This window comes from Falco cherrug, chromosome 7, assembly GCF_023634085.1.
Source record: "Falco cherrug isolate bFalChe1 chromosome 7, bFalChe1.pri, whole genome shotgun sequence".
Classification (NCBI taxonomy): Eukaryota; Metazoa; Chordata; class Aves; order Falconiformes; family Falconidae; genus Falco; species Falco cherrug.
In genome coordinates this window covers 72,043,067-72,069,006 of record NC_073703.1, presented here as the reverse complement: position 1 = coordinate 72,069,006, position 25,940 = coordinate 72,043,067, and the positions used below count along the sequence as shown (strand labels likewise).

At 47.0% G+C, this 25,940-nt stretch overlaps 1 protein-coding gene across 1 annotated transcript in view; it reads left to right on the top strand.

Moving 5' to 3' along the window:
- The window catches only part of LTK (leukocyte receptor tyrosine kinase), a 99,748-nt gene that overhangs the window by 58,780 nt on the left and 15,028 nt on the right, over window positions 1-25,940 (top strand). The window contains exons 6-21 of the mRNA XM_055715732.1: window positions 730-867; window positions 1,786-1,938; window positions 3,028-3,128; window positions 4,960-5,126; window positions 10,272-10,366; window positions 15,330-15,431; window positions 17,268-17,445; window positions 17,964-18,114; window positions 19,629-19,760; window positions 20,307-20,463; window positions 21,323-21,505; window positions 22,049-22,147; window positions 22,638-22,790; window positions 23,564-23,674; window positions 24,331-24,517; window positions 25,370-25,460. Coding sequence (XP_055571707.1) covers window positions 730-867; window positions 1,786-1,938; window positions 3,028-3,128; window positions 4,960-5,126; window positions 10,272-10,366; window positions 15,330-15,431; window positions 17,268-17,445; window positions 17,964-18,114; window positions 19,629-19,760; window positions 20,307-20,463; window positions 21,323-21,505; window positions 22,049-22,147; window positions 22,638-22,790; window positions 23,564-23,674; window positions 24,331-24,517; window positions 25,370-25,460 — 2,198 coding nt within the window. The remainder of the gene's footprint in view (window positions 1-729; window positions 868-1,785; window positions 1,939-3,027; window positions 3,129-4,959; window positions 5,127-10,271; window positions 10,367-15,329; window positions 15,432-17,267; window positions 17,446-17,963; window positions 18,115-19,628; window positions 19,761-20,306; window positions 20,464-21,322; window positions 21,506-22,048; window positions 22,148-22,637; window positions 22,791-23,563; window positions 23,675-24,330; window positions 24,518-25,369; window positions 25,461-25,940) is intronic.

Genomic DNA, 25,940 nt, shown 5'->3' with positions numbered 1-25,940 from the left:
AACCTGCAGGTCCATAACAGGCACACACACGCACATCTACAGGACAGGCTGGCTGCACTAAGAGCTATACTTTTGGGAAATATCAGACTTAAAAATTGTGTCCAGCCTGGTTGCTGGGTCCCTGTGCAGTCAGTCAGGTGCCCCCGGAGTACAGCCGACCAGGCTACCTGGGGTGCACGAGTGGAGGTCCCGCACAGCGAGCCGGGTCGCTGGGGTGGCAGCTGTGTTCCTGGGCTGATGGCACAGAGCTGGCACGGGAACATGCCCGCAGCGTGAGTGGCAGTTGAGGCTGAGCCGCAGTAGGGCACAGCAGATGCGTCTGTCGGGACTGGAGGGTACCTCTGCCCCCCACAGCAGTGTCGTGCAGCATGCCACAGCTGCCTGGTGGGAGCGCAGTCACACATGCAGAGCCGACAGCACCACGGTAGGACACTGCAAGGTCCTTCTTTTATTATTTTTTTTAAAAAAATGGATTATCTAAAGACAGCACAAACAGAGAAGACAGTGCATGAGAGAGAAAGGAGCAATAAATTTGGTCTTCGTGAGAACTGTGGTGATCTGTAGGAATCTCATGCTGGGTAGAAACCTAAGTGGTAGAAAGTGGAGGTGAGTATCGTTTGTCACCCAAAGGACACTTTCTGAGGTCCTAGATGCAAAGGCTGATACAGTTGAAGGGTCATACACATTCTGCCAACTCATCTCTGGGCTTCTTTCTCTTTTTTCCTTTAGATAAAGAAAACCAAGGTCTTTCTGTATATGACAAAGGCTCCACCTTCCCCTGCCTTCATGGAGGCTGTGTCAGCCACCTACGACTCTGTGAATTCATCAGTGACTGCCCCCCCGGAGAACAGGAAGGAGTGAGGTGTGGTGAGTATGTGGCATGGTGCTTCATAGGAACCTTCCTCCCATTAGAAGAAATAATTTAGAATTAAAAATAGCTTAGATTAATTTCATCTCTAGATTAATTCAGTATTTGGCTGCCTAAATTACTTTAGCCTATTTACATTAATTGGATACCAATATTCTCTTTGAAAATTCACCCTATATAGGATAAAATGGCTTTGGGGTTTTTGGTTTGCTTTGCTTTTTTAAAATATTGTGGTAAGGAGCCCAGTAACCTGCTTTTCATAGTTGGTGCTATTTCAGAGAAAGGCGAAACCTTATATACATGTCTGCAGTTGGGTGAGAAATTCCTTCTGGATCCAAGGTCTGAACCTGCCTTCAGTGGAAGGCACTGATCACCTTTCTAGTGCCCCAGCCACCAACATGGTTGCAGATCTGTCCCCCCAAGATCCCAGTTCAGTCCTTACTGCACACCATGACAGAGAAATCCCCTTCCTTACTCAGTATGTGTGGTGTTAAGAAGCATCATTTACCTTTGTTGCAAGTACAGTGGCAGAGATCTAAAATGATAACTGATTTGCCTTCCTTTAAGTGGACATGGAAAACTCTGTGATGCCTGCAATTTGATGTGCAGTAAGGCCTTTACAAACACATGGCAGTGATTCACCATTCTTTCGGTTGTGGGAGCTGCAGTTTTGCACAGTATTTAGAGCGGGACAGAACTGCAAAGTCTCATATATCTCCAGAAGCAAAGTTCTGGCTTTCTGATGGTGACTCTGGAAATAAATGAATGAGACCTATTAATATTTTGACATTGAAAAACTGTGTAGCATAGGCTGGGTAGCTTAAACAGCCGCAGTGAGTTTTACTTTTGCTGCTGTTTGTGTTCTTCTGCAATCAAGTTTCTCCTATTTTCCTGCTTTTTCTTATTCTCCATTGTAGACAGCCTCCCAGAGGGTTCACATTGCTCTTTTGAAGAGGGTCCATGTGGGTGGACACTGAACGAAACTGCAGCATCTCCTTGGTCTATTTGGGGCTCTACTGAAATAATTCAACATCACTCATTTGTAGGGTCTACCTTGCAAGCCACTGGTGGTAGGTTCCTGATAGCTCTCTCTCACTCTCTGTGAATGTGTGTGTGTATGTATATATACAACAGCCTTGAATGAGGTTTTTTTAATTGATTTAAAATTTCTGGCATCATGGCCAAATGAACTTTTAGCATCAGTATTACCTATAACAACTTTAAATGTAGCTAAAATTAACTTTTGAACATGATTCAAAACGTTATATGGAACAAGTTCTGCAACAAAGTTAGCATGAAACTATCAGAGACTAGGATTCTCCATCACCTTAAAGAATTATATAATGGATTATCTTTTCTCTGTATATACTTCTTCCCTCCTTCTTCCTCTCATGAGCTGTGCAATTGCAGAGTGCTTCAGCAGCAACATGATGGCTGCTGCATCACAAAGTAAAAATTGCCTGACAGAATAAGGCTGCTTGTAGAAACAAATGCTTTGGAGGCCCTTGCCAGGCTCTGCCAGTGGGTTAGGAAGAGCACCCCATGTGAGTGTATCCCAAGATAATCATACATGTTGTGTGCCATAGAATACCACAACAACAACAAGAAAAAGAGTCAGATAATTCCCAGAACTGTCAGCTTGGTAAATAAGGAGGCCAAACACTCACATGTTCAGGTTGAAAGTCAGGAGTGTTAGCACAGATGAGTCTTGCCTCAGAGTTCCCTATCAAAATGAAGGGTGTTCAAATGAGTGTCCTCTTTGTCTCTTGAGAACTTGTAGAAACTGTCCCTGCGAATAAAAGCTGCAGATAAGCTCTTCCAGCCCAGTGTTTGTCTCTGCAAGTCTCCTTTATGCTCATGGTGTAAGAATTAGGACTGATCAGGAGTTCATTGTGGGTTGGTGAGAGCCCCGATATGGGAAGATACTTGAGATCTGAGGCTGATGCACTCGCCTTCCAGGAAGGCATTTGGGATGTTGGCTTTTGTGCTGCTGAAATCTACCAGGGGTGCTTTTTGTATCATCATTAATAGATTTGCTCTCAAGCCATGTTTGTCATCTTATACTGAGCTTCAGCACAATGATGTTACATTATTCCAAGAGAGTATAAAAAAAAGCAAAACATCATCTATTGTTTTCTGATTTGCTTTTCTGCTCACAGGACACTTCCTCTACCTTCGAGCAGACAGCAATCAGACGAGTGGTATGGCCAAGGCTTACAGTACCAGCTTGCCAGCCAGTATTGCCACTGAAGACTACCAGGTATAGCGCTCTGCCTTAGCACTTTTGTAGGCTCTGTTTGCACGGCCCGTTCTCCTGTGCCTCTGCACACCCTACAGGACACTGGAAAGCAGAAGAGTTGGCTCTACCGCCCAACTAGCTGCTTGTTGGAAACTGGAAAGGAGACGTGAGGTGCATCCTCAGTGAGCGAAAGCAGAGCCCCCAGTCAGCCCCTCAGTATGGAAAGCTCCCCAGCCTGGCTGCACCGACTGTTCCTTGGAAGGGCTGCCGGCACCTGGGTCGGGTGAGATGGCCTGGATTTGTAGGAAAGGGAGCTGGCTGGCTGGGCTGCCGAGCCATGCAGGATGCCTGCTGCTGAGACTTCTCTTCATAAATTCTGCAACACTTTCATAACAGTTAATAAACTTGACAGTTTCATGGAGAACAGGAGTGTGAAGTTCGTAGGGATTAGATTTTCCAGGAATAGATTAAGATAATAAATTCTGTTCATATTCTTCAGGAATTTTGAAAGGTGAGGGCAACCTGGCATAGATAAAATAACATAACCTGCCTTCGGCCCAAATCTCTACAAAGAATAAGAGGAGCTCTGAGATGCTGGAATTAAAAGTATTAAATAATACTGTACTCATAACACTTAAGAAAATTAAGCTGCAAGTTTGAGCTGGCGTCCAGCCCTGCTAGAGAAAAACAGAAAGCTTTGATGCCTCCTAATTAGAGCTGGCAAAAGAAATAAAGTGCAGGTGCCAAAAATGTAACCAGCATTTATATTTATTTATAAATCTAGGTCAAGTTTTCTGCGTAATTCCAACAAAATAAAATGTGCTTCAGCTAGGTTCACAAAGCCAGGAGGAGGAGAAGCAGTAACTGTTGCTTGTGGTGTACAGGTCACAGGAGACCTGGACCCATTCTCTCCTCCGCTGCCAAGGACTTGAATCCCCGTGTCAGGAGCGAGGACGTTCCCGTGGCTGTTTGTTACAGCGTGTGCCTGTGCGTGCTCCCTTTGCTGCTGCTGCTGCGGGCCTCTGTAGCAGAAGGGGCAGGGGAGCACTCAAAGCAGCGGTGGAAATAGCAGTCCGCTCTTGTGCCAAGGTGGAAGTGGCTTCTCCTAAGAGGAACGAGTCCTGCTTCAAAATGCCTGGTGATCCGGTTGCCCACCTGTTATATGGGTGCTACAGTCCAGATGGTGCCTATGACTTGGAGCAAAGGTCTGGACTGAGGTTTCCTGCCTCAGGAGACAATTCCTTGTTTCGAGGGTCCCTGGGGCAGGGCACTCTCCCTTGGGGTGCCCCTGTGCCCTGTATGGTGTCTGGGTATAGACCGAGCCATGCAATGCAGCGCCTTAACCTGGGTGGTTATGGTGGGAATCCTTAAAAGATTTAAACTGTGGTTCAAACCCTTTCACAGGAATCTTTAAGCTGGTGAGAACACCAGAGGAATGCGGTTAGGGTTGGGTTTCTACAGTAACCTAACTCCAGGGGAAGCATCTAATGATAGGCATTTCTCGAGCTGAAGCCTGTGTTGCTTTGCTTTCCTACTTGTTCCTGAAGGAGGTAACAGGGAAACAAGCGCCCGCTCGCCCAGGGCTGCCCGAGGCCGTGGGTATTGCCGTCAGTGGCAGGAGAGCCGCTGTCCCAGGGAGTGTCAGTCAGGGGGTCTCCGCTGAGGAAATTCCATGCCAGGAGCAGTGACAAGTCATACGCAGGCAACAGGGGGTCTTGGTGGTGTGTGTGATTAAACAGATTGACCCAGGATCAAAGGATGGGTGTCTCAGATCCCCGGGGAGGGGAGAAATGAGTACCTTTCCCTTTTTATCACAGGGTACCATTCCTTTCCTCTTCTTCCTCTGTTACAGGTCCAGTTCTCAGTGCATGTTTTTGGCAGCTACAACGGTACCGTCTCCTTCTCTGTCCGGGGAGAGATAAAGGGAGCTCCAGTCACCTGGCCCATGTGGGAAAGGGCAGGCAGCTGGAGCGACCACTGGTTTCTCATCACCTTTCCGATGCCAGTGCTTCAGAACCGGTAAGAGCTCCACTGGCAGCATCCAGGGCTCTCCCTAGAGATCTAGTGAATCGTTACTGTCTTTGTTGTGAAGGAGCACATTCATTCTTGCCTTCTTCCAAGGCCATTTCTACTGAAAAAATTGCAGAGTGCTGTGATTACGCTTGCTGAGGAAGCATTCTGTCATGCATGCATCTTCGTGCACGTACTCAGCCGGCTCAGCACAGGCCCACGCCGTGTGTCTGCGCTTCCACGCAGCCCCGGGCAGCGCTTAGGTGTGGGGAACAGGAGTGTCAGCACTGGAAACGTTTTACCCATCTGAGAAAGCCAGTGTACTTTCAGTGGTCAAGTGCTCCCAGTAGGGAGACGGGTATGTTGGCGTAGCTGCACCTTGTAGTTCCACAGTAAACCCAGCCACGTGAGTCAAATGAGTCTAAACCCACGGTCAGCCCAGACAGCCGCCTGGTGAGGACCTGTGTCGGTGCAGCCGGGGCAGCTGCCGGCCATTCATTGCCACGTTACTGATGCAGCAATCTCAGCAAAAGACTGCTGCCCAAATCAGCCTTGCACTAACGTTTTCACAGTTTTACATGTGAAAATACAACATGACATTGGTTTTCAAATGAAGTCAAATACTGAAGTTTCAAAGATTTTCAACGCAATCTAATTTTGATGAGGTATTTCTCCTCCCTGACCCAGTGTCATTCAGTCTCAAGCCATGTAGCCGGTGCTGGAAGCTCAGCTGGTTATTGTGCACGGCACAAATTATTTTTAAATTGCTCCCAGCTGTGTTTGCGCATGTTCCTCAGGAAGGCCTGTTTCACATGACACTTAGGAGAAAAAAATCTCAGTCTATACAGTGAATATTATAAATGGGAAAATATCTACCTAATATTGGCAATGAAGGATGTTTCAAACCGCCATGGATTAGGAGGTGTGAGGGGATTCCTTTTAACTCCAAATATTCTTTGCATCTTTGTGTAAAAGGCGCTAAGGGATTTGGCTCTGGAAGCGACAGCAATTCAGACCCAAGCAGCAGTAAAACTTGGAGAAGAGAAAATGTTGTTCTACCCTCTTTCTAGTTTAATTTCATGATTGCCTTTGGTCTCAGCATTATCATGTGTTCACCATATGCACCTTTGCCATGAATTATTCCGTTAGGATAGGCTAGATCTGCATGCTGGCAGTGTATTTAATATTCTTGTCTGACACAGTCTGGAGCCCTGTGGATTAGCATCTGTTTAGTTCTGCATATGTAAAGTATGACCAGTGAATTTGTCCAGAATAGCTCTTTTCCCGAGGTACTCTCATGCGGACCTAACTGCAGCGGAGTCCTGGGGGCTCTTCAGGGGTATTTAAGACCTTCTGCCTCCTCTGATATTACGGTCCCTTATGCTTGTTGCCTGAAGACTCCGATTTCTGCATCAGCCCTCAGTTCTGAAGCAAAATGGATCTTGTGTGGCTGGGGGGAATGGATGGCAAGAGGCTTTAGGGAGCACTGGACAGCACTGCTTGGAAAATACTGGTATTGAAATACTGTAATGTTTGAAACGGTTGAGCACCTAGACAAAACCAAAGAAGTAGGTATGTCATGTGTTCACGTGCTTTGACACTGTTTCAAGTAGTTCAATCTTGTTTCCCTTCATGTAACCTTTTTGTATGCCATTTTCAAACAAATTTTAAACCGATTGGCGGGACAGTGGCAGTCCAGGTGGGTGAGGCTGAACTGCTCAGCCGAGCAGGCAGACCTGTGCTGCCTGGGCTGGCCAGGGGGCTAACAGGAGGGGTAAGTTGCCATTTGCTGCACCCATCTATTACAGAAACAGAAGCAGCACACGCTTTGCTGGCAGGTGTTGCAGGTATTTGCCCCAGGTGAGGAAAAACCTGGTCTTTGTGCTGCCAGGACATGGGCTCTGTCCCAGGCCTCTTGCCTTGTTCTTTCCGTGCTCTGCTCCCGCTTCATCTCACCTGCTTCTGCGAGCACTCGCCACCTTGCTTGCTTTTTTCATATACTCGTCTCTCTTCATTCTCCTTCAAGCTCCCATTTGTGAACCCATTTTATCTTTCTCATGCTTCCAGTTGTAATTTCCCTCTCTGAACTCCTCCCTGCTGCTTGTTTCCATCTCACTTCCAGCAGCTGCTATGTCTCTGTGTGCTGGTTTTTTTGTTAAGTTTTAATTCCTTCCCTGCACTCCTGTTCCCTTCTCCTTCCGGTGATTTCTTGTGCATTTTTGTTTTGATGATCCCAGCCTTCCTGTTTGGCTGTTTGTCTGCTCCCTAGATCTTGGCCCCAAACCCGCTGCACACCCAAGTCCAAGCTCCCCTGCCATAAATACCAAGGGAACTCCCCAGCCTCTCCAAGAGGCTACCTTTTTCGCTCTGGATTCGGTTTAGGCAGGTTTTTTTCTCCTGTTTAGCCAGGTTCAGCGAAAGAAAGGAGGACTGGGGAAGAAAAAGTGTATTTGTTACTTTGGAAGGGCAGTTCTCGCTTCATGTAGCTGAAGCAGGACCTGACGCAGTTCACAACAGCACTGCCGTGGAAAGTACTGTTTAGCCCCAGACTTGGAGATATCCAAGGAAGAGGAGACTGCAGGATTAAAAAGGTTCTACCAGGCATGGAATGGCAGGGATTTAAATTTTCAAGGACATTTTACTAAAATTTATCATACAAAAGGGGAAAAAAGCTCATCCCTGCCATGTGACTCTCTTCCTCACAAATTTCAGTTCCCACTTGCAAACCCTGGTAGCACAGAGCACTTAAAACAATGTCAGCATTTTTGGGCATGGTCAAAATGATGAATCCCTGCATTGCCTCATCCTCAACACTGGGAAATCATTTTGACTGCTAGGCAAGTCATACCAAATCACCCAAAATAGAAAAGTTCAGCCTAAATTGCTTGAAGGTTGGTGAAGTTGCAAACAATTGTAAACGGAGGCATATGGTGAGCCACTGCTGTACGATGGTAGCAGTTTGGTATAAACCTCCGTGGGTGCCTTTTCTGTATATTTGTGGGTGCTGGCAGCTCTCCTTGGTAACGCAAACTCCAGCAATGTTGTGCTTGGGGAATTTTTTTAGTGCAGAGTTTGGGCTGGCATGTCATTTTTCTGTATCCTGAATCTCCAAGAAACATGTGTCCTTCTCTTGCTGTGAGAAAGGGTTATATTTTTCCCTGGTTCCTCAAAGGGATGATAGCCCGGAGCAAAGAGGGTGGGAGGGGACAGATCACACAAGAAAGGGTAGACATGAGTCGCAACACAAATAGTTGCTGTAGCAAGGCATGGAGGGCTTGATGGGGCCAGAAGTAAAGCAGCCTTAGCGGATAGGAGAAGACTATGGAGGGGATATATAAGTAGTTTTTAGCAACAGCTTCCTCCAGTGAATGTATTTCTTAGGAGAGAAGGAGGACAAACTACGCAGTCTGCTGATCAGCCTCCCAGCGGGGCATCTAAATTCAGTCGCTTGGTTCACACACACAGGGAAAAAGGCTGCTATCAGGGAAAATCGACAGGCAGAAGACCAGACACCAGAGAGCTGGAGAGTGTAATACGCTGGAGTCAGCAAAATGAGCTCAATGAGCAGGAGCCCTGGAAACCCCTCTGGCTAACACAGCAGAGTTCAAAAGGCAAATTCCTCCCCTTTTCTGAAGTTAGGAGGAAGGGGAGGCATACAGAGCCCAGAGCTTTTGAGCCATCTATTCTCACGCACTGGGGGAGGGCAGTGCTTCCCCAGGCTCCCACTCTACTCAGCTGGAGCAGAAACCCCCCTGCAGGCGCAGAGCCATGGCCCTCTCCTGCTCTGGCTCCACGGACCAGATGCAGCAGCTTGAGCGGAGTGAGAAGTGCCCTAGTCCAAGGCTCAGGGTGCCGTGACTTCCTCTTCCATCAAATGACTGGGGGAGTTACTGCCTAGTTTCAGTGGACTGATGTACAAGGTCTGAAAATGCACAAGTATTGCTAAACCTGCTAAGAAAGAGGCAGGCTTCTGTGGGAAGGACATCTGATGGCAAATTCCCCTGCTAACCCGTAGCTAAGGCAGTGGTTACTCAAGAGACCCTTGATTTGCATTTGCTGCACCAGCACTTACTCCCAGAGTACTCAGACCCTGTAGGTGTGAACGCTTCCATTTAAGCACCAGGGACCATTCCTGAGTTGGGGTAAAAGCAGCTGATCCCTAAAGATTTTGATGCAGCTATGCAATGTTATATTAACTGTGGATATGGACCAGCATTTGGCCAGTGGGTGGAATACGCACACATACTTTATTGCCAATAATTTCGGGCAAGCGCGCTCCTAGGGTTAATGATTAATGCATAGGCAGGTCAGTGCTTGATCTCTCATAAATCATCATTGAGCTTCACCAGTGACAGCAGTAGAGGTCCTCTCCATATGCTTTTAATAAGCTCTAAATGGACTGGACATGAGACATCTGTTTATTTCTGAAATTTAATGAAAAACAACTCGGTCCCATCCATTAGAGGGAGATCCCTCAGCCGATTTCCTTTCTTCCTTGTGAATTCACAACATGGCAACGCACTTGGGACATGGCAGACCTCCTAGATAAGTAGCTAAACACCTGGTCATGGTGGAAAAAGATGAGACAGCCCAGAAAGATAATACTTCAGGGAGTTATGGCTGAAATTTAAAATGTTCTGACCTTCAGCTGAAATAAACTCATGTCACCTTGTTGAGTTACATTGGCTGAGGAGCAGGCTCCAGATTCCTGTTTATTTGGATATTGTTTTTCTGTTCAGTTTTTATTCTTTTTTCTCTTCCACTTTGCACAGGTCTGATTCCCTGTTCCCTGTTTTAATGACTGTTTATAGCAACTGAGTAAGGATGTTTGTGCGTGTATAACTGTTAGTGAAGGACAGTAGCTTGTGTTTCTACGTGTGCATGCAGATAGTAGGGGAAATAGGGCTCTTATTTTTGTTCCCCATGAAATGTAGCATTATATGAATGTTGGTTGGTCCTCACTAACTGTTGACATGTGGATAAGACTTCTAGCAAGCCCTTTTGGCTGCTCAGCAGGGCTTGTCTGGAGGAAACGTTCTAAATAGTGATGATCATGATTTGATGATATGAGAACATTGTATTTTTAGGTTTTGGGGTTTTTTCCCCCCCTGCCCCTTTGTCTGTCTTATCTAAAACTTCTGTCTTATTGCAAAGGTTTCAACTGCAACTCCTGGCAACTTGGGGCTGGAATTCCCGAGCTGACATTGCTGTCGACAATATTACGTTTGGACTGGACTGCTTCACTGACGGTGAGCCACAAATGTTGCAGAATCCCTTAAGGAGCTGGGGTACTGTAATCAGCACCCCACAGATCCAGGACACACACGCTCTGTTCTCGGATCACTTGTGTTAGCTTTTGCAGCACAATGCCATTTGATCTCAGACCTACTGGAGATTGCAAGTAGAGGCAATTTTATAGTGTGTCAGCCTCCTAGTGCTCTTTTTTTCTCTAATCTGGGATATCCTGTATCACGTAGTTGAGACCTGTCTGTGTGTCTTGGCAAGAAACACTCAACTTATTCCTTAGCCTCTAAGTGGAAGGATTACATCACCCTGTCCTTCAGCAGTCCCCGCTGACCCATGCACCCCGGCAGTTGAGAGCTGAAGAGAATTTGTTGAAATCAAAGGGGAAAGTCACCATATTTTAGTGTGGAGGAAAGGAAGAAAACAAAGGAATAAAGTGACTCTGACAGTAAAGTTTTGAGTATTGCAACAAGTTTGTTTTGCTCTGCAAGGAGTTACGTCCACTGTCGCTGCTAGATGTTATAGATAGATATATATATATAACAGATGTGTTTTCCTTTGCTTTGTTACTGCACACGTGGCTGACAACAGTATATTCCATGGTAAAGCAGAGCCAGTGCTACCCTCTGAAGCATGTTAGTAAGAGTTGGATTTTCTTAGCAGACAAGTGGAAAGAGGTTAGATACTTGAACCACTTGCAAATATTAGAAGCTGCCTTATTTTTGTACTTGGAGAAAATACCTGTGTGCTCTGTTGTAAAGAAATGGGAGACTATGCAGCACTTGAATTGTGACTTCTGTTGCAGACAAACTGCATCGGTGGGCCTGTGTCGCACGCGCAGTGCGTCAGCATTTAGGGTGGTAGCACGTCTCTGCGGAAGCTAGCTGTAGCCTGACATCACACGTGGGAAGGCTTATGTCAGAACAGACGGGTTAAAAGCTCATTGACAAAAGCGCCTTTTCCTTCCCACCTTTGTCCCCTTCGGTCTCCTGTTCTCGGTCCCTTTGGTCTGTGGGCACTGAAACCACCCATCTATAAAATGTTGAGCATGCACATTTTCATTTGAAATTAAGAGGAAAAGATGTTCCCTGATGGTAATGTCATTTATTCACCCTAACTCCTTAACAGCCCTGGCTCCCAAACACCAAAGTGTTTGGACCTCCATGCTAACACTTGGTTTTGAAGTCTTTTGAGGATACTGAAGGGAGTGATTCCAGATGCTCTTGTGCCAGCTGATGTGCCCCCAGCTGCTCGAGTTTACTGCCCTCCTGAAAGCAAATACAGCCTCCAGTTTACCCACAGAATTTTGCTGGCTCTGGTGTAGGGATGTATCCTTTGGCAAATAGGTGCTGCATAAATGCTGCTGCAGCAAAGTTACCAGAGTTTGTCCAACAGAACCCCCAAGTTACTCCTTGCTTTCAATTAGTATAAATAGCACTTATGTCCAGGAGCAGCTGGCACTGATGCCATCTGGAGGGGTGACCCAGAGATATGTGACTGACGCAGAAGACAGACATCACGAAGGAAACACATTTCTCAGAAACGTTGCACTTGCCACTGTTCCTTGAATTGTCTTTGCAAATTGACGTTTTCTCGCCTCTGAGGGCAACCACGTTGCATTTGTCTTCTCATGACTTTAATTCAGTTAGATGGCAGAGAAGCCCAGCAGCTCTGCTGTGTTTTCAGTAATGAAATTATTTCTCCCTGGCAATGAGAGGTTTCAGATGTCAGAGACGGAGCCAATTAAGATCCAAGCAGCAAATTCTTTGCATGAGGGCAGCAGGAAGGTTATATGGCAGGAAGGAAGAATTTGCTGCTTACTAGGATGTAAATATTATTTTCTCCACCTATTTCAATTCAGTTGCTCTACAAAACCCAGTGCAGACTCTGAAAGCACTGCTTGTCTACGTGCAGGCTATGAAAGAAGGTGAGGTTTTCCATATACCTCAAACTTGGGAGGAAAGATTCAGTAAGGTTTAGGAGGAAAACAAGTGGGTGGTGAGGGCAGCTCAAGGGACACCAATAAGGACACAAACCAAACAGACTGGTTTTGGATGGCACCTCCTGGGCAGTGGCATATGTTTTCCCTGTGAAAAAGGTGAGACGAAACCACCTTCTGGTTCATACAATCACCTCGTGTAAGACTGTGTCACAGACCAGGTGACATGGGTCTGGTTCATTGTGAGGACTTCTAGGGGACAGCACAAAGGTGTCTCATCGCTGCAGTTAACTAGTGCTTTCAGAGAAGAGGTCTGCATTTTGGGTGTCTAAATATGAAAATGCGGGCTGGGACAGCAAATAGGGTGCTGGTTGTTGCCCTCCTCGGCGCTTGTGTGATCGCTGCTTCTGCTATTACCTTTTGCTGCTCCGAGGACAATGCTGTTCCCGTTAGGATCGCAGGTCTCTGGTCTGTCAAAGTGCACTCTGCTGCCCTGGCACGACATTTCCTTCTGTGCATCATTTACAGTTTCCAAGACTGGTTTATAAATGGGAAGAGTGACCAAAGAGAGCTTTTGTATAGCCTATCTCTGGTGCGTGACTTGGGAGTCCCTGACCCAGCAAAGGCTGGTTCTGTTGACCTGCCAGCCTCGTTGCTTGAGGTGCTTGGTGGGGGGGGCAGTTCAAACCTCGTTACCGCCTCATTTTGCCGATTTAAGAAGGTGTTGACTAGAAATGCAATAGATCAGCCAAAGGGATGGGGAAGGGGAAAGCTGGTGCAGTTTCCTCATTCTCTGTCCCACTCTAGGACAAGCTGGAGAGACTTCCAGCCTGCCTCAGGAAGGTGGGATCTCTGAGCAGACCATGCACACTTTGAGGATCCTGTGGGGCACCTTACTCTGATTAATCCCGGCCACAGGACCACTACAGCTTTTTTCACTACAGTCCCAGAGACAGAGAAGTAGGAGTGAGTTACTTTAGCTTTTTGCCCACAGGAGATGCCCTGTCTTTCTTCTTTCCACTTCCCTCACTCCATTTTCGGTGTGGAAATCAACAGCATTAGCTAAATCCTGGAGGAAGGAGTCCTGTGCTCATCTTTTTCTGGTTACATTTTTCTGATATCTGGACACCTTAACATGAATGAAGTCTTGTGCCCTTCCATTCACTTACAGACAACATGCTGGCCATCAGAGGAGGAAATGGAAGCTAAAATAGACTGGAGCACCAGCCCCTGGATACCAGGGCTCCACCATGTTTGTAGGAAATGCCACCTGACCTCTGATATGTATAAAATATCAGCCTTCTAACAGTTCATGTGGACAGGGTGATGCTCAGCCTGTCTTGCAGCTTGTCTGCTGCTAAGCACGGAGGAAACAGAAACCTTCTTCCAGCACGTGAGGGTTTGTGACTGTTTGGAGGAGGAGAGGTTGTTTGTTTGGAAATGAGGCATTGCCTTGGGATACTCGGTCAGAATGCTGCAAAAAAAATCAGTGCAGACACACAGACCGACTCTGTTTCAGAGAGTGATTTACATTCCTTTGCTCTGGCAAACACAACCAGACTTCTTGTACATCTCTAAGTATCTGAAACTGTGATGACCCTTGGGATTCGTAATTCAGTGCAGGCCTTGGGACACCAAGCATCTTTTCTGGCCATGCATTGTCTTTTTCATTTGATTTTCCTTCTTGTCTTTGATCCAGTTCATTTGTGTTGGGTTAATTTCATTTTTTGCTGGCTTGACAACTTCATCCCTTGAAGTTCTCTATCTCGCTATGAACAGTGTGTCAGTACAAAGCTCCCTTTTACTTCCACCCATCAATGTGCTTTCAGGCAGACCTCGGAGGAATATTCTGAGGAGTAAGAGCTCAGCAAGGTCTCCATGCTTCAATTAGTTATTTGGCCTTTCTGACACAGCTAACAAGGGTGTTAATTATCGCTATTTAGAGCAGTGGCTTTGTGGTGGAGATAATTGTCCAGCTGGAACTGAGTGAGTCTCTTTTGAACAGAGCATCAAACAGCTGTTAGATTCTCACAACTGGAACAAATTGAAATATTTGTAATGTTTTCCAACTGGTGAAAAATGTTCAGTATTAAATGAACTAAGGGCTCAGAAAATGGAAGGAAAACTCTCCTTTTTCTTATAGAGATTTTCCAATCAAATATCTGCATAAAATGGGTAATTTGGCTATTGAAACAGGATGCTTACAGATTTTAGGGCAAGGGTTCTGATCTTACTTTTTCCTGTGGTAAGGCAGCTTTAGTGTGGTGTTCTCAATGCACTCAGGTGCTTTGGGTCAGCAACTGCTGTGAAGCCCCTCCTCCCTGAGAAAGGGCTGATTTTTAAAGGCCTGTTTCGCTGGTGAGAAATGTAGCGTGATGCTGTTTTTCAAAAAGGTTTGTCCGAGATTTACAGCTTGTGTCACGGGTATGGTGCTGTTTCTTAACTGTGTATGTTAGTGAGACATGTAATTTTATTTAGTATTTTATTCTCTGAGCAAGGTCCGAGGTGCTCAAAATTGGTTGCTGACAGGGGAGCGATCTCTTAAGCTGGTTTACTTACCATGATGCCATTCAGAAGCAAAGATAACATGCGATCGCTGTCCTTTACACCTCCGCGCCTTTGCCTGCCCAGAATTGCCACCCGCCCTTTGCAAAGCAGAGCATTAACACCTGCTATCTGTTCTCCCACACTGCTTCTCCTGAAGCCTCTTCTGATCACAGCCAGTGCCGCCGGCTGGCCAAGGGGCTTATCCGGGTGGTGAGCCTGCGTGGGCTGAGTTAGGTAACACGGAGGGTTTGTGTTCGTGTGAAGACGCACTGCCTTCAGCACAGACACAAGGAGCTAACCCAAGGCATGGACCCAAAAAAATAATAAAAACCCATGATTGTTTTAGAACACCTTTTCTGCCCAAGATATTGTTTACTTACTTTAACCAAATGGTTGTACTTGGTTCATTCATGTTATCTTTAAATTATCCATCTCTCTTTTCTACCGTCCTCCCATCTCTCTCATCCATTCTACAATTACAGGAAGACAACCGAATCATTTTAGTGGGAAGCGCCAGTACCCACGGGAGGTTAGTAACCTGGATGAGCATCTTCTGAACCCCCTGGAAGAGCCCTCCCTCCCAGGTATGCGATTCAGTACTGCAAACCTGTCTCTTGGCTGTAAAAGGCGGCTCCCTGCCCACCTCAGGTGTGCGATCTGCTGCCTTGTAGCAACAGGGCAACGAGGTCTCATCCGTCCCAGAGAGGTGGTGGCCGTGTCAGGTGGCCGTTGGCCACAGGACAGCAGTTTGCTGCAGCCTGACTTGCCAGCCCTTAAACAGCAGGATCTTTATGAACAATAGCAGAATCTTCAAGCAAAGAAGCTTTAAGTAAAAGCAGAAGCTGCATGACTCAAGAGTCAGCTCAGGAATGAAAGGTGTAGACCAGTACCGAAAGCTGGGGGTAGGAAGAGGTTTACTGGGACTTAGTAAGCAGTGAAACTGAACCAACGAGCGGAGATGTAGGGGTGTAAAGATGAAGAGGGAGGCAGGGGAAGTAAGGGAGGATCTAGAAATCTATTGAGGAGGAAAAATGGATGAAAAACTAGGAGTACGGGGGACACTGGGGACCAGTTTACTGCCGCTCTGGAGGATGGAGAGCAGCTGTGTGGTTGAGAAGAGCTGTCTGAAGCAGGGCCTGGGGAGGGAATCTTGTGCCTGAGGCTCCTTTGCTGCCAGCCAACACCTGCGTGTGGCTGTGCCCCCTCCTGAGGGCTGTGCCCACCCAAAGCGTGCCGATCTGTGCTGCTGCCAGCTCTCCGGGGCAGAGACTGCTGTAATGCAGCCAGCGTTGTCCCCTGCCACCCTGCTTCTGCCTCTGGCCCTCGTGCCTGCCCTGCAGCCTGCAGGCCTCGGATACATCGCTGAATAGTTTTGTTCTTCGGCCTCATCTCAGTCACCAGACAAGATGGGTAGGTTTGGGTCTTGGGCAAGGGCTGTGGAATGGAGGAGGTGGTTATCTGCCGCATTTTTGTAGAAATGGAAGAATGATGCTTAATGAGAGCCAGGAAAAAATTTGCTTGGAGGAGAAGGTCCCTCCTGAAAGGAGCAAGAGGCTGTCCCTGTCCTCTGACTGTGGCAGCTGCCACAGGTCCTGGTGCGAACCTGAGCCAAGCCCCTTAAAACTTCCACCGTGTTTCACAGGTGGTCACTAGCTGAATGGCAGGTGTTTGCAGCCTTTGCTCCTGTATACACGCTTCGGTTCTCAGCTGGGAAGTTGAGTAGTATCTCCTTGCCTCATACTGGCATCGAGAAAAGAGATGTGATGATGTCTGTGAGACACTTGGATAAAACCCCTTCTCAGAAGCCCCCCCTGCTTCCCCCTGCAGCCGATGGGGTTTCTCTGCAGCCCAGGATTTATTAAATGGTGTGCAGGAAATCAGGCCAGAGGGGAAAAAAGCAGATGGTGTCTATGCACAGAGCAGTAGTGGTGCTGGGACTAGCACGAGGTTGGGATAATGGAAGTACCCTGCGATCGTACAGTTAAGGGTGTATCTCGGTGGATTGTATTACAAGGGAGCCACGTTAAAGTTGAACAGGTAATTTAACTTTAGCATGTACTGGCTTTCAAGTTCTCAACATTGTAAATGCAAGTTTAAGGATTTTATTCTATAATTATAATAAACAAGTGAGCAAATAGATGTATTGAATTTTAAAGCTCTGTAGATAGCATACACTGTAGCAATATGGTCTTCCTTTTGATCATCTGGGATTTTTTATATAAAAATCATTAATGTTCTTTGTGAATAATAATAGTATTTATTTTGTTATTGAAGGATCATGAAAAAAAGATATCCACAGGGGTGGCTGGTTGTTTCAATGACACTTGCCCTTTGGTTACATAGTTCTGTGAGTTACTGCATGTGTCTGAGAAATAACAGGAGGCTCAGATCTGCCCCAACTCTTGCTGTCTCGGCCGCAGGGGGCACATCTGTTGTTCTCTGGTGGTTCACGACGTGTGGTGCCAGTGGCCCACATGGGCCAACTCAAGCTCAGTGCGACAGCGCCTACAAGAACAGCAACGTGTCGGTGACTGTGGAGAAGGAGGGCAGGCTCCGGGGAGTGCAGGTCTGGAGAGTGCCGGCCACAAACCGATACAGGCGAGTACCAGTGTGTGCTGGTGCGGTGGCCACGTGCGGCTGCTTTTTGTCTGGGGGGTTTCGGAAACCATGAGGGTGGGGACCGTCCGTGCTGAGCGAGCGGGGGCGGTGAAGTAAGAGGGGAACAGGAGCACTAGTGTAAGGGTCTGTGCCTGAGCTACTGCGGAGCATGTGAGGGTGGAGTGGTGACTTAGAGATCAGAACCAGGAGTGTGGGCATGCAGTCAAGTGGAAGTACTGCCGTCATTTCAGTCCCAAAGCCTCGGTCTTCTAGATCTGGTCGTAGCAGCTCCTGAAGTCTCTGCCTGTAGTGCTCTGCTGTAGAGCTGGTCCGTCCCCTTGCGCCGTCGGGCTACATGGGTCTCAGATAAAGAATAGCCAGAAGGTGCAGCAGCAGGAGAGCCTGCTCTGAAGCAATGCCTGTTTGGAAGTGCAGGCTGGGGAGAGTTTGCAGATGGAATTGCTTTGGGGATGAGAAGTGTGAGATTTCTCTCTTTAACTGCTTACTTTTTCTTCCAGGATTTCTGCCTACGGAGCAGCTGGGGGGAAGGGGGCCAAAAACCACAACAAGAGGTCCCACGGGGTCTTCATCTCAGCCACTTTCCAGCTGGAGAAAGATGAGCTGCTGTACATCTTAGTGGGGCAGCAGGGGGAGGATGCCTGCCCAGGGGTGAGGACTGCACAAGCACATGAGGGCAGAGACTTTGCAGATACGATTCAGTGAGATTCAGTGGGTGGCTTGGGGGCTGATGATGAAAGGTAGAAATCCCAGAATCCAGCAATGAAATCCAGTCAGGAGGCTGGGAAGAACCAATAAACCAAGTCAGAAAGAATCTCAAAACAAATATAAAGAACTCTGAAAAGAAAAACAATCCCAAAGTGAACAAACAAATATGAAGCCCACAGGAACTTTGCTTTAAGCTCCTGGTGTTTGAAGTAAGTTCTTCATCAGCTTTCTTCTGCTTATTTTAAGCAGGGAGCTAGTAGGTGAGAGTTGTATGCTCCCACTCTTATTTTTCCACAGCCTAGGTTTCTTTCTGTCTGCCAGGATTTCAGAAAATTTATATTATTTATGGAAGCATCCAGCAGTGTTGTGGCTGCACTGTGCCGGATACTCTCTAAGCTTAAAGACTAAGGTCTGAATCCAAAGCCTATCAAACCCAGTGGCAATATTCCCACTAACGCCAGTGGCCCCTGGATCAGACATTTGTAATGACAAAAAAACCCACTCATGAGAAACAAATTGATGATGTGAATGCTTGTATGTGTCCTCTAATTCTAGACCCAATGATTTGAAAGTCCTTTTATCACTTAAGCCCCAAAATTACCTCTTCAACAGGAATTCTTTGATATCTTTCCAGAAATGAGATCTGTCAGCCCCTGCCCAGGAAGAAAAAAAAAATGTTTTCTCTTTCCCCCCCAGACAGACTCCCAAGTTTTGGGTTGTATACACTATTCTTGTAGGCATTCAAAGTTACCATTTACCTTGCCTGGAGCATATGATGCCTTATACAGATGCTGCAACTGGTTCTAAAACCAGCCTTTCTTCACTTTAGATACTTAGATAAAATTCTTGTACTAAAACATGCATTTATATATCTGCATTTCCCTCTCCAGTGCACTCCCTAGACTTGGGTCATTATCTGCAAAGTTGTCCGTTATTCCCCTGCACTTCATGACTGGTTCTCCAAATTGCCAAGCATAACCCAGCACTAAACGGCTCCCTTTGGCAGGTGCTATTGGAAAAATTTCCGTTCATTTTTCCCACTTCCAAAGCCCAGTTTTCTTTGGCTTTGGAAATCCTGATGAATCTATATGTTGGGTAACTAATGTTTGTTTTCCTTTCTCTGAAGAAGTTCTGCAGCTCCAAACCTTCACTGCAAAATATGAATTACGTATTTATCAATGAGTTATTGCTGTATAGCTTTGGTTTTTTCTGTGAGCATCTGTATTTTCACTTATGTGTGTGATGTGGGTTTGCAAATCAGAGGTAACAGACAGACCTACCCCTCAGATGTTGGTCCTCATAGAAGAGTTCCCTTTCAGCAAAGATAATTTATATACTGATTTATATACGCCTGATATACATCACAAACAATACATTATTATTATACTGAGATATACAGACAACTCTCAAGACCTGGAGTTTGCTGATATCTAAGTGCACCTCTTGTCTCCTTTCAGGGCAATTCTGAAACCCAGAAGATCTGCTTAGGGGAGTCATCTCTCATTGAAGAAGACTACCAAAAAAAAAGGCACCTGAAGGACTGGGCTGGAGGAGGGGGGGGTGGAGGAGGAGCAACCTACATCTTTAGGGTAAGTATTTCCTCTCCGTGTTCTGCCTGAGCAGTGTCTGGCAGAGCAACTAGCTTCCACTGTCGATCACGGTGTATGATACGATACACAGTTCTTAAAAAGAGGTGATGAAAAAGGCATGTCCTTCTCACCCTCCTGCCCCTCCTTGCCTCCTTCTCCTTCTGTCTCTCTTTGTCTCTTCAATTTTAAAATCTGTATCTCTTGTCATATCCTTGATCATACTTGTCGCTGTCACAAAGCTGAACTGGTTCCTTGGTTCTTGACAGCCCAGGTCTGGGAATCACATCAGGATACCACCTTTAATACTGGCAGCAGTCCTAAAGGAAAAGATAATTCCAAAACCTTGGTGTTCAGTTAAACAGTTGCTTTGTACACAGGAATACAATGTAAAACATTTTTGTAATGAACTTAGGAAACAGTCGGTAGCTTTGCCCTGGCCTTGGGCCGCTCTCCTTTGGGATGCTTTCATGATTTTTGATGAGTTTATGTGATTCACGTATGCAAGGGACGTGAAGTTTTTCTGATGTTTGATGGGGGGTTTTCCAGCAGAAGGATGGGATTTTCGAACCTTTGCTCATCGCAGCAGGAGGAGGAGGAAAAGCCTACCTGAAGGCTCAGGACAGCTCGCTGGATGCCATCCCCTTGGAGCAGTTTGAGAACAGCACTGCAGTGCCCGGCGTCAGCGGCAGGACTGGGGCAGCAGGTGAGCACCAGAACCACGTGTCTGAACACACACCTTGTCCTGTAGGCATGAAGTGAGGGGCTGCTTTTGGGTCTTTGGGGATTTTTCTGTGGCAGTAGTTGTCAGAAATGTGCTGTAGTCTGGAATGGATGTTGTCTTGTGTGGCGTGTCACCAGGTAAAGAAGAATGCATAAGGTGATCAGTGGTCTGGTAGAGGCTGTTGCATAGGCAGACTCGTCTCTGCTATGGAATGACTCAGTGAAAATGATGTTTTGGGGATGGAGCCCACTCCTCCACACCGTAACAAGGGCCTTCGAAGAGAAGACTCTTTCCTCTGTTACTCCCCTGAAACCCGAACAACAAGAATTCTATCACGGGAATTACACCAGAAATGGAAGCTTATTTATACTCTTGTAACATCTGTGCCTAGAATCCATTCCTAAGAGACCAAAAACTCCAGTGACACTCTAGCGATTCTCCAGCTCCTGCTGTAATAGCCTCATGGAGGGGCCACTAGAGTGGGATGAGGAAATCCAGTTTGCTTCTGCTGCCCCAGGGAACTCGGCATGCCCAGGGCTGAGAGCCCAAGGCACTTACCCTGAAGGGGAGGGTGGGTCTGTGTTTCCCTAATGCCACTAGTGCTAAGGTGCTGGCTATGCCGTGCATGCCACAGGTTGTGCGTTACATTTCCACTTCGTTGTCATCCATGGCAACAAGGAGCTTGTCTGTATATTCTCTTAACCTTAAAGAAGGAGTTAACTTGAATGCAGGCAGTTCAGAAATTAGTAAGTGCCAATCTCTACCTCTCTGCAGTCTCTCTCCTGCTTTCCTCTGCTTGTGCTTCCCTCACCTGCTCTTGTTTTGGTTTCTCTGGCTGAAGGTGGCGGTGGTGGCTGGCAAGATGACAGTCTGCTTCCTCAGGCTGGGAAGTCCCTTCTGGAAGGTGGAGAAGGGGGTCAAGCTTGTTCCCAAGCTCTAGCCAAGCTCCAGTGGGCCACCTCTGGTGGCTTTGGTGGGGGAGGAGGAGCTTGTACTTCTGGTGGCGGCGGTGGAGGCTATAGAGGTAAGTCTGCTGGAGCAATAGTTATGATGCCTGATTTTGTGCTCTTCAGAGCACCCGCAGTCAAGGGCTAGAGCCCGCAATGCAGCGGTACACTGCTGCAGAAGGTGGCTCATCGATACTTCAAGCTGAACAGTGTGAAACCCACCCTGCTCCCTGCCATCGCTCTTTAACTGGGGAAATCAAGGTTACAGAAGTGTTCCTGTGTGATTCAGTATTTGGAAGGTGTGCGGAAATCACCCCGCCATTCGTTCCCAAGTTGCCCAGGAAAGATGTTCCATTTCTTTGTTCTGCATGTATATTTTACCATGCTAAACCGAGAAGCCTACACTGGAATAAGTCACTTCGCTACCCTTCACACACCACTACCTTGGTGCTGGCTGGGTCAAGTGAGCATTTATCCATCAAGGACATCATACGTATTAATATCACTGGGAGGTTACAGAGTGACCCCAGGTGCTAAGAGCCAGGAACGAATGCAGCCCTTCAGAGCACCACGTTTTTGCAGCATGCAGCACTGATGCTAGCCATGCTCTCCTTTCCCAGGGGGGCATGCCTCTGATAATGATGATATCACAGCCGGTGGGCAGGATGGCATCTCTTTTGTGAACCCCATTGGAGAGATCTTCTTGCATCCCCTGGCAGGTACACTATACTTTTCATTCCTTTTAGTTCTTTTCTTCTTCCTTTTTCCTTCTTCCTCTCTGTTTCCTCTTTCCCACTCCTTCTCCTGTCTTTGCTTTTTTTATGCGGTTTATTCAGGCAGATCTGCAGATCAGATCTTTAGCTGTGGTCATTTCTTTCAGTATTTCTGTAGCGCTCTGAGACCTTTTTCCTCTCAATCTCTAGGCCAGGAGAGATGCCAGTCATCAGGTTCAACTGCATATCCTCAGTCCCAGACCTTTTCAGGTCAAATTGCTTCCAGAGCTCTCTGTTTGAGGGACCCAATACCTTCTTCCCTCCTGGCCCCCACCAGGTTTCTGTCATGCCCACACTCTGCTGGGCTATCTGCTCTCCTGCAGAGAAGGAGAGAAGCTGTAGGTGCCTGCTGCGTTTTGGTTTGGGGTTTTTGTCCTTACCGGAACAAGATGGGAAAACTGAACTAAGCCCGTCTATCGTCTGATTCCTTGCTCAGCCATGGAGAGTCACGGCGAGGTGGAGGTTCAGATCTATCTTAACTGCAGCCACTGCCACTCGGACAACTGCAAGCGGGACCCCGACACCAACCTGCCGGTCTGCCAATGCGAGATGGGGGCTGTGCTAGCTAATGACAATGTCACCTGCACTGGTAAGATGTCAAGTTTTATCCTCATTGGATAATGTCTGTATTCTTGGTATGATCTCTCCTCCTGGCTTTTTTGATGGTCAGCTCCCCAGGTTACAGCTAGCGGCTCCAGGAAACACAGTGTTAGGACAAATGTCAGTCAAAGATATGACTGAAAATTCCTGATGTCCTTTTCCTTACACACTGAGTGGCGTCTCTGTCACCATCTCCAAAGTTCAGGTTTGGATTAGGTAGAAGGTAAAATATGCATAAAGAGACACAGTTGAAGTTCCCTGAATGGGCACAGTGTATCAGATATTCAAGCGTAAATACCTCTCCAGTGTGTACATATATGCACACACCCACCCACCCCTACTGCTGAGTTATTTAAGCCACAAATTACTTCCTTCCACAGCAGTTGCCCACTGTGCCTGTTCAGCTGATGCCTGATATTTGCTTTTATTTCCTGACACAGACTCTTGGAACACCAAAGCATCAAGACTGTAGAGAGTTTCAACTTCTGAGCAGTGATGTTACCCATTTATTTAAAAAAGTGAAGAATTGGATAAGAAATCTGTGTTTTACCAGTTAGTTTTCTATCTTCAAATGATTTCAGAATTATTTGGGTAATTTTGCAATCTCCAGGGCTGTAGAGGAATTTGCCGTGATTTTTATAAGGCGGTCTGGCCATAATGTCTGTATTGTTTTCTGAGGTAGGAGTGACCTTTAGAGTGGTGCTTTACAGCAGCCCTGGTTGCTTTCTGATTAATGCACCTCTGGGTTTTTTTTTTCCCCAGTGCCACAGGGTCCTATCCCAGAGGGACACCTGCCTCTCCCACTCCTCTTAGCTGTGGTGGCTGTGATTGTGGTGCTTGGAATGGTCCTCACTTGTGGCAGCCTATCTATCGGTAAGGAACACTTACTGCTTATCACCCTTTGACTTGGCTTTTCCTGGTTAAATCAGACAAAAGAAGGCCACCTGGCCACACACCTTTATTTAATGCTTGGAGCCAAAGTGTTGTGATCCCCCAAGGGGGGGATCAGAGGGACAGGGAGAAAGAAGTGATAGAAAACATCGTCACCCCACAGTCAGGCACAAGGGTCATCCCAAAGGGTAGGGACTGCTCTGTCCTGGTATTTTCTACAGAGAAAAGAGCTTGGAAAGCCCTCTTAGCAGGCATTTGTTTAGCAGCCACTGCTATATAGGCTGCAGTCACAGCAGTAGTAAAGCCTATAATTCATTCAGGGAGAGGGTGCGCTTCTGGGGACTCGATGCCAGCAAGATGTCTAGTGGAGCACCCTTTCCTCAGCCAATGTACAGAGAAGCAGAGGGTGCCTAATCGCTCCCAGGTAATTAGGATTCTGCAGGAATAAGGCAGTTTGCATAGCCTGTACTAGATCGCTACAGAGCATGGAGGAGAGCGTGATACTGGCAAGCTAAAGGTGCTTCTTGAGCATTTCTAATTACAGAGTTGGTTTCTTTCTGTTCTGTGTGGCCAGCATTATCTTTTCTCTCCAGGTGTCGATACTGTTTGTGCATTTTTATTTTCCTCCCCACCTGCAGTTTATCACCTTAGGAAGCAGCAACTGGAAGGAGCCCGAGCACGACTGCAGAGCCCAGAATATAAACTGAGCAAAATCCGCACATCAGCCATCATGACAGACTACAACCCCAACTACTGCTTTGCAGGGAAGGCCGCCACTCTGAGCGAGCTGAAGGAGATCCCACGGAAGAACATCTCTCTGCTGCGGTAAGGCTTGCTGCAGGGCTGGCTCGCTGGCCATGGAGAGGGGAGGCAGCCTGAAGCAAAGGCAGGGATGGCGCTCCCATGCTTGTTTTACTCATTGTCAAGCATCCAAGAGAAGAAGGCGAGGGCCACCTGTCTGACTAGCTGGAAAGCACCTTGTCCAAGCCAGCCAAAATATGACAGATGTGACACTTAACGCTCCCTAAGATATTTTGATACCATGAAGCCCTCGAGCAGAAGTATAAGTTCACGAGCCTCCTGTTCCATGTTCCCACACACAGCGTAGGGTATTTCAGCTCCACATTTTCACACGATGCCCTGGGTTACACTTGCCACCTGGCAGTAACTCCCTTCCAGACCTATAGCAGTATTTCTGTTTCAGCTTTTCCTGTCACATGGAAATACATGCTCTGTTGCCCTTCAGCTCCATACTGCCCGAATGGTACTGATCAGAGCGATGTAAACTTTAGCAGGAAAAACTTCATCATTCTTATGTGCTGTCTTGCACCATCTTCTGAGGATATTAGCTTGCAGCTACCTTACTCTGTTCTCCAGTTCTTTCCTGGCTTGCTGTTTCCATCCGTGGTGATAGTGCCCTAGGACTGAGCAGGCTGCTTTATTTGTTCTGAACCATTAAGGACCCAACCTCCCTGCTTTAGTGACAGTGGTGGAAAATACTGAGAAGTTATTTTCAGAAGCTTTGAGATGGAAACAAAACTCTGTTGTTGATTCCATCTCTTACAGCAGGTTTTATTCCTATTCTTGTACTGGATGAAGAGAAGAGTTTGGCCAAGGCTGGATCCAGGACCACAGTAACATCTGTTCTCTCTTCCCACCCCCACCCCCCCCTTCTAGGGCACTAGGACATGGTGCATTTGGTGAGGTTTATGAGGGAACCGTGGTGGGCATTGCAGGGGACCCCAACCCTCTTCAAGTGGCTATCAAGGTCAGTAAACACACCTTTGTTATGCAACCATAACTACCCATAAGAGCCATATTACCTTATTACTATTGCAGTTGGAGATGCGTGTTCATCACATGCATAATGACATATGCATGTGTATGAGGCAGGTTTCCACATGCTGCTGCATCCGGGAATTATAAGCTTTGATTTTTGAGTTGTGTGGCAAGAGCAGCAGGTTGAAAGTAAAGCATCTGTCTTGTCTGCTGCATAGTGCTGTAAGGTGTGGTCTGCCCGGGAGGGGAATCCAGAAAGGGCAATCTGCTTTGTGAGCTCCGTTCCTGCCGCTCAGGAGAGACAGAATCAGTGCCCTCAGATGGGAAGTTGCATGAATCGGTCACCTGGAGACTGCATAACATAATTAGTTAAAATAAAACAACAAATTCTCTCTTGACATAAATAATTATAGCTCCCTGGAAATCAACAGAGTGCCACCAGTTCACCCCAGCTGAGAATCGGCCACAA